Consider the following 17,197-nt stretch of genomic DNA (forward strand, 5'->3'; position numbering starts at 1 on the left):
ACCACAATGTTACTTCCCTAACATGACGAATAGATGCCTCCTAAATATAAGGCTAAAATAAATGTAGTAAGATGATAGAATTACAAAGTCAATGGCCTCGGGTGTTCATGATTAGAGAATCTTATACCTATAAAAATTGGGGCGAGGCGGGGGTGAAAAACTAAAGCCGTGAATGGGAATGTCGAGTTGTATCTTAAAGTCGGTGCAACCTAAGCAAGTCGCGGGAATGAAAATTAGGGTGGAATTAAATATCAAAGAATTCATAAGATCGACCTTTCCTCAACACTTCTTGTTCAAAAAAACGTTACCCCTTGGACAGGAAAAGATCAGGCACCCAGCCTCTTCGCTGGTCAAGAAAAAGATACCCAGCCTCTTCGAAAGGGAAGGGGACATAAATCAACTAACAAAGAAATCCTTTATTTCTTATTCATTGGCATGAGCAACGAGCAACGAGCAACCAAAAAATGCATGCTTGTCTGTTACACCCATATACGAATATAAGTTGACAATACTAAGAATACAGGGATATCACGAATCAGTTTCAGTTAGTGTGTCATTTGCAGCAGTCTGAGCTTCAAGTAGCTTCGTTTGGCGCTCTGCATGTTCCCTTTCGCATTGACTGATTCCTATGATGATGTCCAGCATAGTGCCCGTCGTTCCAAAGAATACAAGCGGTGCCAGAGACTTGCGATTTATCCCCACTGGAATTGCCAGCGATGCTCCTGCTACTGAGAACACCCAAGTGCCTAAAGCACTGCAATAAAACTCTCAAATTTCATAATAGTCCAGCAACAAAGGAATTTTGAACAAATGCATATCAGCCTGAACTGATTATAACATCTACTTTTCTGATACTAAATTCGTTATGCTCCTGTCTTGGGTCTTTAGGGGCAAAAATTGTAGCTGTACCTACAGGTTCTCTTGCTATCTTTTTCCAATTAAAACCTTCGCAAGAGGTGTTCATAGATGGATTATGAATGCACAAATACACACTAAGTAATGACATTTATTCAAAAGCGGCACCACCCTCACTCTAATTCAACGCTAGTTCACCACGTTTTGTAAAAACTTATGAGAAAGCCACATAATCTTAAATCAGAGCATGCAAAGAAGATGGGAGTTAAGAAGCTAACAGGATAAAACTATAATTGAAGTATATCAGGATTCTTGCTTCAAAGCTTACATGAGCACCAAAGTAACCCATCCAAGGTTGGGGTTAGTCCTAGTACTTGGTACATTTCATGCCGCAATAGAAGATTAATCCTGACGAGCATTGTGACTAATGCTTCAAACTAAAATATGAACAGCATTTGACAAGCTGAAATTTCAACTCATGGAGGGATTTCATGAAATGAAGGACGCCTTATCTGAGTAAAATGAAATTATTATACAATGAGAGCTCAGGAATGAGACATGTCTAATTTTGTGCGGTTATGCTTTGAATTTCTTATGAAGATCTACATTATGCGGTATCAAGCAACTCATGCAAAGTCTAGGCAGTAAACTAGCAATAGATACATCTGGTCCACCTAAGATACCAAAACCCAAAACGATAATGACTTCACAACAAATAACAAATGACATTTTCAATCGTCAAAAGAACAAAGAAGACCAGCTACTAATTGACAATAATTGATTCGAGATTTTGAGGGAACTGATCATCTGCCAACACATGCCATCAGTAAAACAAAACTAGATTATAAGTAGAATCTGTGGCTAGACAAGTTTCACATATTCATTGAATAGTCTATCCATTTTAAGACAATCGGAACCTAATCTCCATATCACATATCCGAGCCCCTTATTTCCTTGTTCCTACTGCGACGACAAGTACTCATATCTTTACCCACACAATGAACTGACCATTTTCAATTAGTTAATTGATTTAGACGAGTACATCAGGTTATAGATTTCAGAACCATGGAGCAAAGATGATTAAACAAACCATTTAAAAAAGTCAAAATGAAAAAGGAGAGATAAAAAAGACTTACTTGGAAACGGAGCAGTCTTCAAGATGCTTGACATTATCTTGGCCTGCCATAGAATCCTCTCCCCTTCCGAATGATTCACTGTGCTGATGGAACTGAGATCTCCAAAAGCTAGGCCTAGCATGAAGTACTGGGTCAGAGACAATTTTTTTTGTTTTTAACAATCAATTGAAGATCCCCTCTATCGAGCTGCAAAATTATGAAAAAAGAAATAGTACAAATAGTTAGTAGTGGCCAAGGAAAATTTCAAAATCAAGCATAAAACAAATTTCCCCACTAACAAGCAAGGCTCCAAAATCAACTAGAAAACCTCTGATCACATCCCACTTTCTACCAAGTTTAAAAAGTTTTCTCATTCGCCAAATCTAGCATAAAAACAAGGGAAAATTACATAAATGTCCTCTACAAGAGATTTATTTACAGATAAGTCCTATGAAATTCAAAAACTATATCCAAGCCCCTTGGGACTTGATTGTAGTTTGTCAAATGTGGGAAAAGACCACACTACCCTTGCCTGAGAAAATAAAATCAGTGCAAAACCACAAAAAAAATCCCAAAGCCCTAAACACACTTGCCATTTGGAAACACCAAAGTGAAGTACCATGAAATCTAAGTCAAGATCTCTATGCCATTGATGTCCTTCCCATATTAGATGCAACAATCTCCATCTTTCTCATTCAGGGACGTCTTCTTCACCATTCACCTTCCCTGTCATTCATCTTCCTTATTTAGGGACATCTTCACCATTGTTCACTACTTGTGTTGGCTTAAGGATATCGTCCATCTTCCTTGCCATCCTATCTTCTCCGCCTGTCTCATGTACGTGTTTGAGGCTAGTAGATGATTTTCAGGCAAGTATTATGAAGTGTTTGGGTTTTTACCCAATGATTTTGATTTTTTACACCATATTCTTGTTAGGGTTTGCTTGAATCAAGGAATTTTTGGCTTTTTATTTCATTTTTCTAGATTGCTTAGCTCCTTGAATTTCATCTTATTTCATTTTATTCTACTTGTTTGAGTTTCTAAATAATATAACTGGTACATTAGAAATTGCACTATTTGAAATATCAAAAAAGAAATTGCACTCTTTGTTGTGATGATTTGACAGTTTGTGCAATATTGGAATGCCATGCAAGTTTACAATTTTCTATGTAATTCATGAACATTAAGATTTGAATTTTTGATTGTAAATTCTTGAATTCTTAGGCATAAATATGTGAATTTGATGCGTAAAAATAAGACGTTCATTTGGGAGGTTAAATTTGAAAGTTCATTGTTGAATATATGAAGAGACAGTTGTAAATAGTTGATGAGATAGATGTAAACATGAAGACTTTCACTTTTAGTTGTGAATTCTTCAATTTTCCATTGTAAACATGTGAACTTGATATGTAAAAATGACATGTTAAATTTAGTGGTTCTGATGAGATCCTATGGATTAATAAACCAGAAAACAGCAAATATGCAACAACAGAGCACAAAATAAGGAAATCCTGAGGTTTTAAGATTGATATGTTAAGATGCTGAATCAGAGTTACAAGAGGGACTCCCTGATTCAATATAAAACCCTATTCCCTTGGTTCAATGGTAAATCACAGCAACTAAAATAAACACAATCACCCCTAATACAAAACACCTGCTGGCTTTAGAGAGGCCAGTCCTCTCCCTTCCTGCTCAAAATACAAAAATGACATAACCCTCTTGGGGACCTCAAGCACAACTATAAACCCAAGAGATAGCTGTCATGGACTCCAAAAAGAACCCTCTCCTAAGCCACGTCAAAAGCCAGTTTAAAGCAGCCTTAGTTGGTATTTCCTTGCTCCATAATAGTTGGAGAGGTCAGGTCAGCATTCTGACCATCTGAAGGCATCTTTCCTTTTTCATGTGTCTTCTTAGTTCTCCTTTTGTAGGTCTGGGCAGCAAAAGCAATCCTATCATTACCCTCCCTTAAAAGTTTCACCTTGTCCTTAAGGTGAAAATCAGGAAACTGCTTAGAAATTGTCTCAGCATCCTCCCAACTACTCTCAAAATCCTGCATATCTTGCCATTTCACAAGTACTTCATGCTGTCCATTCAAGAGTTTCCTAACTTTGAGAATGTCCTAAGGCTGCACTTGCAATTCTAAATCCTCCGGCAATGCTGTAGGTAGAATAGGAGTGACTGCTGCTGCATGTACAGCCCTCTTAAGGTTGGAAATATGAAAAACAGGGTGAATACATGCAGTAAGGGGTAGTTCCAGCTGGTATGCCACTGTCCCCACCCTCTCCAAGATCTTGAAGGGTCCATAAAAGCAAGGACTAAGCTTCTCATTGATCCGTTTGGTCAGGGATCGCAGTCGATAAGGTCTGATTTTGACATAAACTTGATCCCCTACTTCAAATTGAACATCCCTACTATGTTTGTTGGCTTGCTCTTTCATCTTGCACTGTGCCTACAGTAAATTTTCCTTCAAAGTGGCAATGATCAAATTTGTAGCTTGAACTTGTTCATTGACAGCTTCAAGAGTGGACGGCTCCTCACTCAACTTGAGGAAGGTAGGGGGGTCTCTTCCATAAACAGCCTTGAAGGGAGTCATGTTGGCAGCACTTTGGTAGGAAGTGTTGTACTAATATTCAGCCTAGGATAACCACTTACCCTACTGATTTGGTTTCTCATTGGTAAAACAGCGTAAATATGTCTCTAATCCTTGATTTAGCACCTCGGTTTGGCCATCAGATTTTGGATGGTAAGCGAAGCTAAGACATAATTGGGTGCTTGCTTGCTTAAACAACTCCTTCCAAAATTGGCTGACAAACACCCTATCTCAGTCGAAAACAATTGTTTTTGGGAAGCCATGCAACTTAACGATCTTGGAGACAAAAATTTCAGCAACATCCTTAGCAGTGAATGGGTGAGCTAAAGGTAGAAATGGGCTAATTTAGTGAGTCTATCAATAACAACAAGAATGGTGTCATACCTCTTGTATTTAGGGAGCCCGGTAATAAAATCCATGCTAATATCCTCCCATATGCTTTGTGGAATAGTGAGAGGTTGCAAGAGTCCTGCTGGAGATAAAGCTTGGTATTTATTTTTTTGACAAACATCACATTGCACCACATAAAGCTGGATATCTTTCTTCATGCCTTCCCAATATACTACATTAGCCAATCTTTTGTAGGTGCGAAGGTCGTCAAAGTGTCCAAACCAGTGAATCATGAAATTCCTGCATTAATAAGGCAATTCGGCTGGAATTTTTTGGCAAAACCATTCTGCCCTTATAGCATAAGTACCCTTTCTCTAAGCTGTACCCTTCCACACTTTGTGGCTTGGCAATGAGCTACTGCAGAATTTGATGTAGCTTGGGGTCTGATTGAACCTCTTTCTCCCACTCTTCAATGTCATCATGCTGCCATAGGGAGAAACCGAACAGTTCCACAGGTTCTTCTTGCCAAGAAAGGGCATCCGCAGCCCTATTCTCCTTACCGGGCTTGTAGACAATCTCAAATTTGAAACCCATGAGTTTTGAAACCCACTTTCAACTATTCCCTACTCTAGGAGGTACTTCAAAGCCTTTTGATCAGTGTGGATAGTGAATTTCTGTCCCCATAAATAAAGTCGCCATTTCTTGACTGCCATGACAATAGCCATGAGCTCCCCCTCATAGATGGAGCATTGTTGCGCCCTATTAGAAAGTTTTTGACTATAGTATGCTACGGGCTGCCCCTGTTGCATCAGTACAGCGCCTACGCCAAACCCAGAGGCATCCGTTTCAAGTTCAGAAGGAGCAGCAAAGTCCAACATGGCGAGTACCGAAAGAGGGGTCATTGCTGTTTTGAGCTGTTCAAAGGCTTGTTCGGCTTCTTGAGTCCACTTGAAGGCATCTTTTTTAAGTAAATCCATGAGTGGACTTGCTATTTTGCCATAGTTTTTGACAAACCGCCGATAATACCCGGTCAGCCCTAAGAACCCTCGCAAGGCTTTCACATTCTTGGACTTAGGCCATTTCAACATGCTGTCAATTTTTTCTGGGTCAACTGGACTCCTTCCTTCGAAATGATATGACCAAGATACTCAATTCTTGGTTGAGCAAAACTGCATTTCTTCAAGTTAATCACCAATTGATTTTCTTTCAAGCATGTTAGTACCATATTTAAATGCTTTAAATGGGAATCTAAATCAGTGCTGTAAATGAGGATATCATCAAAAAACACTAGCACAAGCTTATGTAAATGCTCTCTAAATACCTTGTTCATCAATGATTGAAAAGTCGAAGGGGCATTAGTCAAACTGAAAGGCATCACCTTAAATTCGTAATGGCCCTCGTGAGTTCGGAAGGCAGTTTTGTGCTCATCACCAGCTTTGATTCGTATTTGATGGTATTCAGATTTCAAATCCAGCTTTAAAAACACAGTAGCTCCCTTTAATTCATCCAGCAATTCATCAAAGGCAAGAATTGGAAATTTGTCGAGTACTGTAATCTTATTCAAGGCCCTGTAATCAACACAGAACCTCCAGCTTCCATCCTTCTTTTTAACCAACAAAACAGGACTGGAGTAAGGGCTGTTGCTAGCTTGTATAATCCCTATCGTCAACATGTCCTTCACCATATTTTCTATCTCATTTTTTTGTAAATGGGGGTACCTGTATGGCCTTATATTCGGTGGTTGCTCGCCAAGTTTGATGGTTATAGCATGATCCTTGGCTCGTGGAGGTGGTAATCCTTCAAGAGCTTGACACACTGCTGGAAATTGTTGCAACAGCTCCTCTATTTCTGGGGCTAGACTCACAAGTTCTCCATTCTCCCTTATCAATCCTTTGTACTCAATTAAATACCCTCCCCCTTCATAGAACGCATCAGAGACTTAAGGGTAGTCTGATTTTTTAATAAGGTGGGATCACCTTGTAAACAAACTCAGTTGCTTTTCTTGCCAAATTTCATAGTCAATAAGCTCCAGTTCATTTTTACATCACCCAATGATTTAAGCCATTCCATACCCAAGACAGCGTCAATGCCATTTAGAGGAAAAGGGTAGAATGTTTGAATTATGTCAATGCTTTTATAAACTTGTAATTAGGATATAATTGGTTAGTTAGTTAGTTAATATAGCCGTTGGGAAGAGCGCTGGGAAGGGACATCTATATATAAGCTGATAATTGTATCTTGATGTTTTATGAAAAGAAGATGTATTATTCAGTGTAATCACTACTTCTCAATCTCTCTCAACTTCTCCTCTTTAATCTCTCTTCTTCTCTGCTCTCTCTATATTCCTGTTCTTCTCTCATCCATTCCCGCTCTCTCCCTCAATCTTCTATCTTTCCAAATTATTCTTACCTATCAGTGGTATCTGAGCAGACGCTCCTCAGCCCCCTCTTCTATATCTCCAATCACGGTTCATGGTCAAGACGCGCAGCAGACACAACAAAGCCGACAAGAGATGGAAGATTTCATGGTCAAGATCGGAGAAAACAATGGAAAGATTGATGCTTTGACAGAATTGGTTGATGGGCTTTCCCAACAATTTCAATCTTTGGTAAGGGACCGAGAGGCTGAAAGAGAAGGCCACCGCCGAAACGGACAGATTGCTAAACGCCATCATGAGCATGAGGATTATAGACGCAGAGATGGGTAGGAACGAAGAGAATATAGGAGGCCCACTCAATTCACGAAGATGGAATTCCCAAAGTTTACTCGGGAAGACGTTCTCGGTTGGATTATGAAATGCAAGCAATATTTCGAGCTTGATGAGACACTAGAAGAAACCAAGATCAAGATAGCAAGCATGCATCTTGACCCAAGAGCCTTCCAATGGTATCAAGCTTATGAGAAATCATGGGAAGGAGTTCGGCTGACTTGGGAAGAATATATAGAAGTGAAAGATCGTTTCGGACCTGTTTATGAGACCCCAATGAGCGATTTAGCTTGTCTGAAGCAACAAGGAGTTCTGGTAGAGTATCACGATGAGTTTGATATGCTCGCGTGTAAGCTGCGACTGCCAGAAGAGTATTTGGTGGACATGTACCTCTTGGGTCTTCGAGAGGAATATGAGGGTCCAGTCCGCCTTTTTAAACCTTGGACCCTGAGGGAGGCTCGAAAACTTGCGAGAATGCAAGAAATCATATTCCAGAGACAGACCGAGAAGAAAAGCCAGAATAAAGGGGGAGGATACGTGGCCCCCTCAGTTTCAGCCACCCAACCCTTAGTACCAGCCACACAACCCTTCCAGTCAAACACATGGGGCTCCTAACAAAAAGCACTAATGGGCAATGAGGCCCATACCAAAGCCAAGACACCCTCCTTACCTTAGAAAAGTGTCTCAATAATCAAAAATTGGTCGATACTGTCCCTAAAATTCTTTCAGCAGACGAAGAAGCTGAACACAGAAGAAAAAATTTGTGCCTCTACTGTCATGAAAAATTTTAACGGGATCATAGATGCCCACAAAAGCAGAGATTACAGCTTCCTTTTATTGAGGTTAATGATGTCCCAGAAGAAGTTACTCAGTCTGAAGAAGACGATGAGGTTGAAGGGGAAGAAACCCAACCTTTTATCTCACTACACGCTATGGAAGGAGTTGATGATTGTTCTTCAATGAGGCTCATGGGGTATTTTGGCAAGAGACAGCTTCATATTCTAATTGACAGTGGCAGCACCCATGACTTTTTGGACTTTAATGTGGCAAAAAGACTTGGATGGCAAGCTGATGGAACGAAGGAGGAATGGGTAGAGGTGGCTGGAGGAAGAAGACTGAAAGTGCATGGAATTTGGGAGGGGTTCAAATGGAGAATGCAGGGCTTAGAATTTTCTTTTGATTTTAGAATTCTTGAATTACATACCTATGATTTAATACTGGGGCTGAAATGGCTCAAAAGTATTAAAAATGCTTTCTGGGATTATGAGTCTCTAACCATGTTTTTTTGGCTTGAAGGTAAAATGTGTAAGCTTCAAGTTATGCCTTCCAATACCCTACGAGTTGTGCAACCAAAGTGAGTGGAAATTAAGGATTTTTTTACTAACCAAGTATTTTTGCTGCAATTAATTCCAAAGGGGCGTGCGAAGGTGGAAATCTTCTCAGTACAAACCTGTACGGAAATCCCAAAGGCGATTAATTCTACATTGCAAGGGTTCCCTGACCTCTTTGAAGCACCCAAGGGGTTGCCACCATTTCGTGAGGGGCATGATCACTCTATTGTTCTTCAAGAAGGCACCAATCCTATAAACTTAAAGCCCTACAGATATCCCTCTGCCCAAAAAAGATATTATTGAAGGGTTAGTCAAGGAATTACTACACACTGAGGTAATACAAGAGAGTTCCAGCCCATTTTCTGCTCCAATTGTCTTAGTCAAAAAGAAGGATGGTACTTGAAGGATGTGTATAGATTATAGGGAATTGAATAAAAAGACAGTGAAAAACCAATACCCTATTCCCTTAGTGGAAGACCTCTTTGATGAGTTAAGTGTTGCAAAATGGTTTACAAAATTAGACTTGAGGGCTGGTTATCATCAAATCCGAATGGTGCCTCAAGATGTTTCAAAGACTGCTTTTAAGACACACAGTGGGCATTATGAATGGTTAGTTATGCCATTCGGTCTAACGAATGCACCAGCAACTTTCCAAGGGGCTATGAATAGTATATTCCGTCCTTATTTGAGGAAGTTTGTGTTAGTTTTTTTTGATGATATATTAATCTATAGCTCTAATCTTAATGATCATGTGCAGCACCTCAAGGAAGCGTTTTCTATTTTGAGACAGCATCATTTCTTTATTAAAAAGAGCAAATGTTCTTTTGCAGCAAGTGAAGTTGAGTATTTGGGACATTTAATTGGTGGTGGACAAGTCCGGACAGATCCCAAGAAAGTGCAAGCAGTGGCTAAATGGCCTGAACCCACAAATATTAAGCAATTAAGGGCTTTCTTGAGGCTGGCTGGATACTATAGAAGGTTTGTCAAGGGCTATGGGATTTTAGCTAAGCCACTAACTCTTCTTAAGAAGAATGGATTTGAGTGGTCAAGGGTAGCTGCAGCAGCTTTTACTAAACTCAAAGAAGTCCTTATTTCTGCACCTGTGCTCACTCTTCCAGATTTCTCGAAACAATTTGTAGTTGAAACTGATGCTTGTGGAGTAGGGGTAGGGGCTGTTCTAATGCAATCTGGTCAACCAATTGCTTATTTTAGCAAGGGTTTGGCTGAAAGGCATCAAAAACCCTTGATATATGAAAAGGAATTGATGGCTGTGGTCTTGGCTGTGCTTCATTGGCATCAATATTTGGAAAGGAAAAGATTTATAATAAGGTCAGATCAGCAAAGCCTAAAATATCTGCTAGGGCAGAAGTTAAAAACCAGTTTTCAGATGTTTTGGTTTGCTAAATTAGCTGGTTTTGACTATGAGATTCAGTACAAAAAGGGAAATGAAAATTCTGTTGCACATGCTCTCTCAAGAATACTGAAACAGCAAATTATGCAGATGATATTAGACACATCATCACCAGAGTTGCTTGAGAAGATAAAGGAAAGTTGGGATGTAGATGCTGTTATTTCAGAAATCCAAAAGAAAACGCAAGAAAATGAGGGAGTCTGGGGTCATTTATTGGGATGGGAGCTTATTAAGAAGAAGAGGGAAGCTGGTGATAGGTTCTCATCCTCATTTGAGGCAACAAATATTAGAATGGCTCCATGCAAGCCCACAAGGTGGTCATTCAGGAATTCAGGCTACATATCAGAGAGTTAAGTCCTTATTTTGGTGGAAAAAAATGATAATTGACATTTCTGATTTTATTAAACAGTGTGATACATGTGCTAGGTGTAAATATGAGACTGTTGCTGCCCTGGGCTATTACAGCCTTTGCCTATTCCTAGTAAGGTATGAGAGAGTATCATTATGGATTTTATTGAAGGACTCCCTAAATCCTTTGGTAAGGACACTATTTGGGTAATAATTGATCGTATGAGTAAGTATGCACACCTTTTACTACTCACTCATCCCTTTTCAGCTTCTATTTTAGCTCAAATTTTTATGGATCAGGTTTATAAATTACATTGGGCACCATCTGAAATTATTAGTGACCGTGACCCTTTATTTGTTAGCGGCTTTTGGAAAGAGTTTTTGCAGGTTTTGGGAATAAAGCAACTTCTTTCCACTGCGTATCACCCTCAAACGGATGGGCAGTCTGAAGTGCTTAATCGTTCTTTGGAAACCTACCTTCGGTGTATGTGTTGGGAACAACCCAAGCAGTAGAGTAAGCAGTTGTCTCATGTAGAATGGTGGTATAATACCACTTTTCACACAGCAACTAAGGCTACTCCCTATGAACTTCTACATGGTCAGAAACCTCCTGTCCATTCTCCTTATTTACCTCATAATAGTGTGCTAGATGCTGTGGACAGGTCATTTACAGCAAGAGAAGAGATGATAGCTGTTCTCAAACATCATCTCCATCGTGCTGCAAATATGATGAAGCAAAGGGCAGACTCACACAGATCTGATCGGGAATTTGCAGTGGGACAATGGGTTTTCTTAAAGTTACAACCTATAGACAGCTTTCTGCAGTTTCTAGGAGTAACCAAAAATTGGCTCCCAGATATTTTGGTTCTTGCAAAGTGATTCAAAGAGTTGGAGCAGTAGCATACAAGTTAGAACTACCACCTGATTCTAGAATACATGCAACCTTTCATGTATCCCTATTGAAGCTATGTCCTGATCCTAAAGTCAAGCAGAGGCATCCACCTCTTGACTGGCCTGAAATACCTCCCATTTTAGAACCTGAATGCATTTTGCAGAAAAGAGTTGGCCAGAAAAAGAGGAGGATAATTACTGAAATTTTGGTCAAGTGGAAGCAATTACCTGAGGAAGAAGCATCCTGGACAGCTTTGCATCAGTTTCACAGCAATTTCTTCAATTTGTTGTTACTGATCCTTGAGGGCAAGGATCTCTTTGAGGGGGGTATTGTTATAAATTTGTAATTAGGATATAATTGGTTAGTTAGTTAGTTAATATAGCCGTTGGGAAGAGCGTTGGGAAGGGACGTCTATATATAGGCTGATAATTGTATCTTGATGTTTTATGAAAAGAAGACGTATTATTCAGTGCAATCACTACTTCTCAATCTCTCTCTTCTTCTCTGCTCTCTCTATCTTCCTGTTCTTCTCTCATCCATTCCCGCTCTCTCCCTCAATCTTCTATCTTTCCAAATTATTCTTACCTATCAAATGCCCTGTACCTTCAAGTAGAGGTCCTTACAGCGTTGCTTCCATTTAAGAGTGTATCCATATCCTACTGTAATCGTGTACTCTGGTATCTCATCCATTGGGAGATCCTTTTTGCTGTGTAGTTTCTCTGAGATGAAATTGTGGGTGGCTCCACTATCTATGAGGATGACAATTTCTTCTTCCCCAATTTGGCCTCTTACCTTCATGGTATGGTTGTCACCAAATCCAGCTATGGAGTTTAGAGAAAGTTCCATATGTGTGGCTTCTTCCTCTTCCCCATTGCACTTTCTTTCCGGTTCTTGCTCAATCTCAGTACCCTCTGCACCTTTTTCAGAATTCATTTCCAGCAACATTACTTGGTAGTGTTTGTTTTTGCACTGATGATTCGGGCCAAGTTTGTCTCCGCATTTGGAACGAAGTCCCAACTCCCTTCGGTGATTAATCTCAACGTCTGAGAGTCTTCGAGAAAAGCCTCCCCGCTGGAAAGTGGATGAACTCGCCAAACTACCCTGAAACTTTGACTCCCCTATTTTCGTTTCGGCCTTCTTGTTCGCTTCAACAGTCGCATATGCCAAACTTGCAGTGACTGTGATCTTGCTCGCTTCTGGTATGTGTGTTACACGTGAGAAATAAGGTTGGGCCTAATTAGTTTTAGGCCCAGATGGATACCGTTGAAACCCAAGTCTATGTGGACCTTTGTCTTCCTCAAGTATCCGATTTCTCTCTTCCACGCACAAAGCAGATTCAATAACTTCACGCAGAGATAGGGCATTGGTCAGCCTCAGTTCCACTTTGACTTCAGCCCTCAACCCGTTTCGAAAAGCGCCAATGAGATACTCCTCTGAAGCTTCCCTTAATGGTGCAGATAAACGCTCAAATTCCTCAACATACTCTAGCACAATTCGTTCCTGCTTTGCTAAAAAAAGCATCTCATAGTCCCCCCCCACATTGAATAAAATGAAATATGTGTAGCAACTCGCTTTTGAATTCAGCCCAGCTTCGCAATGAGGTTCATGTGTCAATCCGTTGGTACCAGTTAAGTGCTCTCCCTTCAAGACAGACCATTGTAGCTTCCATCTTTTCTTGATCTAAGATGGTGTTGACCAGGAAGTAACGTTCCACCCGAAAAAGCCAACCCAACGGGTCTTCTCCAGCAAAAACAGGTAACTCTAATCTTCTGTTCTTTCCACCATCCCTCTTACCATGTGGGTTACTCCTAGACGCATCCCCATGGTCACTGGCCTCTTGTTCTGGTACACGAGTTTCGGCCATTGTTCTCTGTATTAATCCCAACACCTCATTTGCCTTCTCTAGTGTCTCCTTGATGGTGGTTATATCTCTTGTCAGCACATCTACTGTCTCTTTTAGCTCTTGCACATCCAGATTTGCATGTTGCACACACTCTTTCATTATCACAGTGGTCTATGTAACTCCCTAAGATCTCACTGCTCTGATACCAAATGATGAAACCCTGTGGATTAATAAGCCAGAAAACAGCAAATACACAACAGCAGAGCACAAAATAAGGGAAATCCTAAGGTTTTAAGATTGATATGTTAAGATGCTGAATCAGAGTTACAAGAGGGACTCCTTGATTCAGTATAAAACCCTATTCCCTTGGTTCAATGGTAAATCACAGCAGCTAAAATAAACACAATCACCCCTAATACAAAACACCAGCTAGCTTTCAAGAGGCCAATCCTCTCCCTTCACGCTCAAAATACAAAAATGACATAACCCTCTTGGGGACCTCAAGCACAACTATAAACCAAGAGATAGCTGTCACGGACTCCAAAGAAAACCCTCTCCTAAGCCAGGTCAAAAGCAACTTTAAAGCAGCCTTAGTTGGTATTTCTTTGCTCCTTAATAGCTGGAGAGGTCAGGTCAACGTTCTGACCATCTCAAGGCATCTTTCCTTTTTCATGCTTCTTCTTAGTTCTCCTTTTGTAGGTCTGGGCAGCAAAAGCAATCCTAACAGGTTCATAGTGGAATATTTGAAGAGGTAGTTGTAAATAGTTGATGAGATAATTGTAAATATTTGAAGAGATCATGTTAATGTTGTTGAGAAATTGTGACAGAACTTTTACTTGTTTTTAACAGGTATAAAAATTAAAAACTCATGTTTGTATTTCTAAAATAGTGGCCCCCTGTTTGTGTTGTGATTGTAGAGTGAAATATGATTGTGTAATATGTGTAATTGCAAGTAATACTGAGTAGGAGGGAACATTTCAAATTTACAAGTATTGGGGCTGTTTAACTATGTAGATTCACTTTATCATTCCAATAGATTATGTCTTAACAAGGCTTCAGTGATAGGAAAACAAACAACCACTTGAGTGAAGGGGCATGTTAATGCCTCCAATTGAAAAGGTCATTATTTCTCGCTGTCAATACAAGTTCATATATTTTTGTGACACATAAGTATTCAGTCATTTGTTTTGCATTTCAACCTAAGGCGCAATGGCTCATTTGCACGTCGATATGATGTGGGATTTGGTCAATGATCTCAACATCAGAGCACAGGGAGATGCTATGTCTTTGTTAGGAGAAGACAGACCGAAGATGAAGAAGGCTAATTGGCATTGTTTGCAGGCTTATGTTATAGGTGTTCGAGTTATGACAATTCCTACTTTTATAATTGTTCTAGATATGGCCTATAACTATTTTGGAGACTAACTTAAGAAATTTAGAGATTGTAATTCAATGACATTATTGTACTGGGCATAAGATTATTGTTTTGGAGACTATCACTGCTTGATTCTATAAATCCAGCTACTATTTTCATTCTTCTCCAATTCTATTACTTTTCCTTCAGATTCTACCAATCTCTGGTTTGGCTACTGGTTTAATTTGAGAATCACCTGCTTAGCACAATACTGCTTGAAAGTCTGAGGACACTTTCTAGTCGAAGCACCAATAATCCAGAACAAACAACGGCAACCCAAATCCCAAGAGCTTCATAGAAGCCAAAGTATCAACATACATGCACGATATAGCAAATAAAGAAATTGTCCAACTTAAGATAGGACAAGAAATAGCCACATGAACCTCTATAATTTCAGAAAAGCAGTAAGCCAGCAACCAGTGATGTAACTATGCAATGCTTTAAAGGAACAGGTAGACAAAAAATTATTCCAAAAATTCACTAAGAAACATAGATACAATTTTGCATTGTCATTCCCAAATTAACTCATCTGGTAATTACTATTCTACAACTAGTGGGTACTCCTGAAACAACTTTCTTCTCTTAAAAGCTTTTCTGCTCAAGACAACATTGACTCTAGGAATGACTCTCTTGTCTCCCCAGACTAAACAAATTCAAAAAATTAGTCATTTTAAACTAGAACATTCTTGTTATGCTCCTTATCTTTTTCTACTGACTGCTGCAAGAAAAATATTGCACGGAGGGCAACACAAATGGCACTTATAATCAATACAAATATTGCTCATCCCGTCAAGGGATCTCATCTTCTTACTCACGAAATGCATTTTTTTTTTTTTCAAGAATGATTTAAAATTTATATGATATGATATATGCACATTCAAATATCTGTAAATCTTGTTAAAAAGGCCCCATTAAAGAACTTGTAAATAAATAAACAACACAAAATTCAATTAACCAAATTTTAATCCACACTCCATAGAAAATTTTAGTCCACCAATAATTAACAAATCCAGTCACCACAATTTATCTAAGAAAATATAAATCATAAATCAGAAAACACCCCATTACAGAAAACACTCATAAGTCAAAATAACAAAGAAGCAATGCAACAAAAATCACCCGGTAGGCAGTAACCATGGCACCATTGTGCTAAATTTGCAGAAGAAGATAGAGATGTCTCGGGAACATGGAGTTTGCAAGCTTACCTGCAGAAATTTTGATTGAAGCAGAAATGGGAGTTGGAAGAGAAGACGACGTCGTGGAGACTGGAAAGTAGCAGTAGGTGAGGAGAAGAGAAGACAAAGGGCAAGTTCAAGCCGTCGACGATCTGGGCACCTGGCTGGGGCGGTGACGAAGAGAAGACGAAGGGCAAGCTTCGACAATGTCGAGAGACGATCTGGACTCGAGTTCGAGTTCAAGCGCAAGCTTCAATCTTTCACGATGTGGCTGCGATGACGACGGTCTGGAGAAGGAGACGAGAGTTCGAGAGACGCTGCCTGGAGGAGACGACAGACGCTGCAGCGATTTTTTTTTTTTTTTTTAAACACAAAATTACGGTAAAACTGTGCAGAAAAATCAGAAATAAAAATTAAGTTATGTCAGAAGCTAAAAAACTACTACAATCTACAGGCGGTCTGTTAAAAAATTAATATTAAAATAATTTTTTGAAGCTTTGTGGACTTTCAGCTTTTAGGTTTAGCCGCACCGTTCGGGACTTTAACTTGGGTTGTTTTTGAATTCAATTAAGTATAATTATAAAAAAATTAATTAAAATTAATTTTAATATAATGGATTATGTTAACGTAATATAAAATTAATTTTAATCCGAATTAAAAAATAAAATTAAAAATAAAATTAAAAATAAAATAAAATTATAATTTTATAAAATGTATCCAAACTAATATTATATATTAAAATTAATTATAAATTTAAATCATGTTTAAAAAAATATCAAAATATCGTTATATATAATAAAATTAATTATAAATTTAAAATTATAATTTTTTAAAAATATTTAAACACCTTTATACATGTCAAAATCAATTACAAATTTAAAATTATGATTCATACGCTATTTTAAAAATTATTTAAAAATCATATAAATTATTTTACAAATTATATTTTTTAATTCATAATTGATTTTCTCTCAATAAAAGGTGTTTAAATTTTTAAAAAAATATAATTTTAAATTTAAATTAATTTTATTATATATAATGAGTATTTGAATATTTTTTAAAAAAATATAATTTTAAATTTATAATTAATTTTAATATGTAATATAAGTGTTTGGATAATTTTTATCAAGACGTGATTTCGGTACAATTAATTTATTTTGAACGTCCACACAAGGCACTTAGACTC

The 17,197-nt window shown here is 38.6% G+C and overlaps 1 protein-coding gene across 3 annotated transcripts; it reads right to left on the reverse strand.

The window, feature by feature from the left end:
- Nucleotides 1-401: 401 nt before the first annotated feature.
- On the reverse strand, nt 402-16,418 carry LOC129311735 (uncharacterized). Of its 3 annotated transcripts, XM_054954164.1 has the most exons (4): nt 16,042-16,393; nt 2,590-2,798; nt 1,992-2,177; nt 402-754 (listed from the first exon to the last, which is right to left on the reverse strand). In XM_054954164.1, the coding sequence occupies exons 3-4, from the start codon at nt 2,039-2,041 to the stop codon at nt 529-531; spliced, it is 276 nt and encodes a 91-aa protein (XP_054810139.1). In that variant the 5' UTR covers nt 2,042-2,177; nt 2,590-2,798; nt 16,042-16,393; the 3' UTR covers nt 402-528. The 3 variants fall into 3 exon arrangements, with proteins under 3 accessions (XP_054810139.1, XP_054810138.1, XP_054810136.1); XM_054954163.1 differs by lacking the exon at nt 2,590-2,798; XM_054954161.1 differs by lacking the exons at nt 402-754; nt 2,590-2,798 and adding an exon at nt 12,183-13,621 and having other exon boundaries at nt 2,039-2,177; nt 16,042-16,418.
- Nucleotides 16,419-17,197: the final 779 nt, after the last annotated feature.

This window comes from Prosopis cineraria, unplaced genomic scaffold, assembly GCF_029017545.1.
Source record: "Prosopis cineraria cultivar Desert tree isolate PC_DT_omini unplaced genomic scaffold, ASM2901754v1 PC5, whole genome shotgun sequence".
NCBI lineage: Eukaryota > Viridiplantae > Streptophyta > Magnoliopsida > Fabales > Fabaceae > Prosopis > Prosopis cineraria.

Excerpts from the sequence above, each read along its gene's own strand:
- LOC129311735 (XM_054954161.1), bottom strand. The coding sequence starts at position 12,524 with ATGTTGCTGGAAATGAATTCTGAAAAAGGTGCAGAGGGTACTGAGATT. Across the intron at positions 2,178-12,182 it reads GTAAGGACCTCTACTTGAAG|CTCGATAGAGGGGATCTTCA; the intron begins GTACAGGGCATT and ends ATAATTTTGCAG.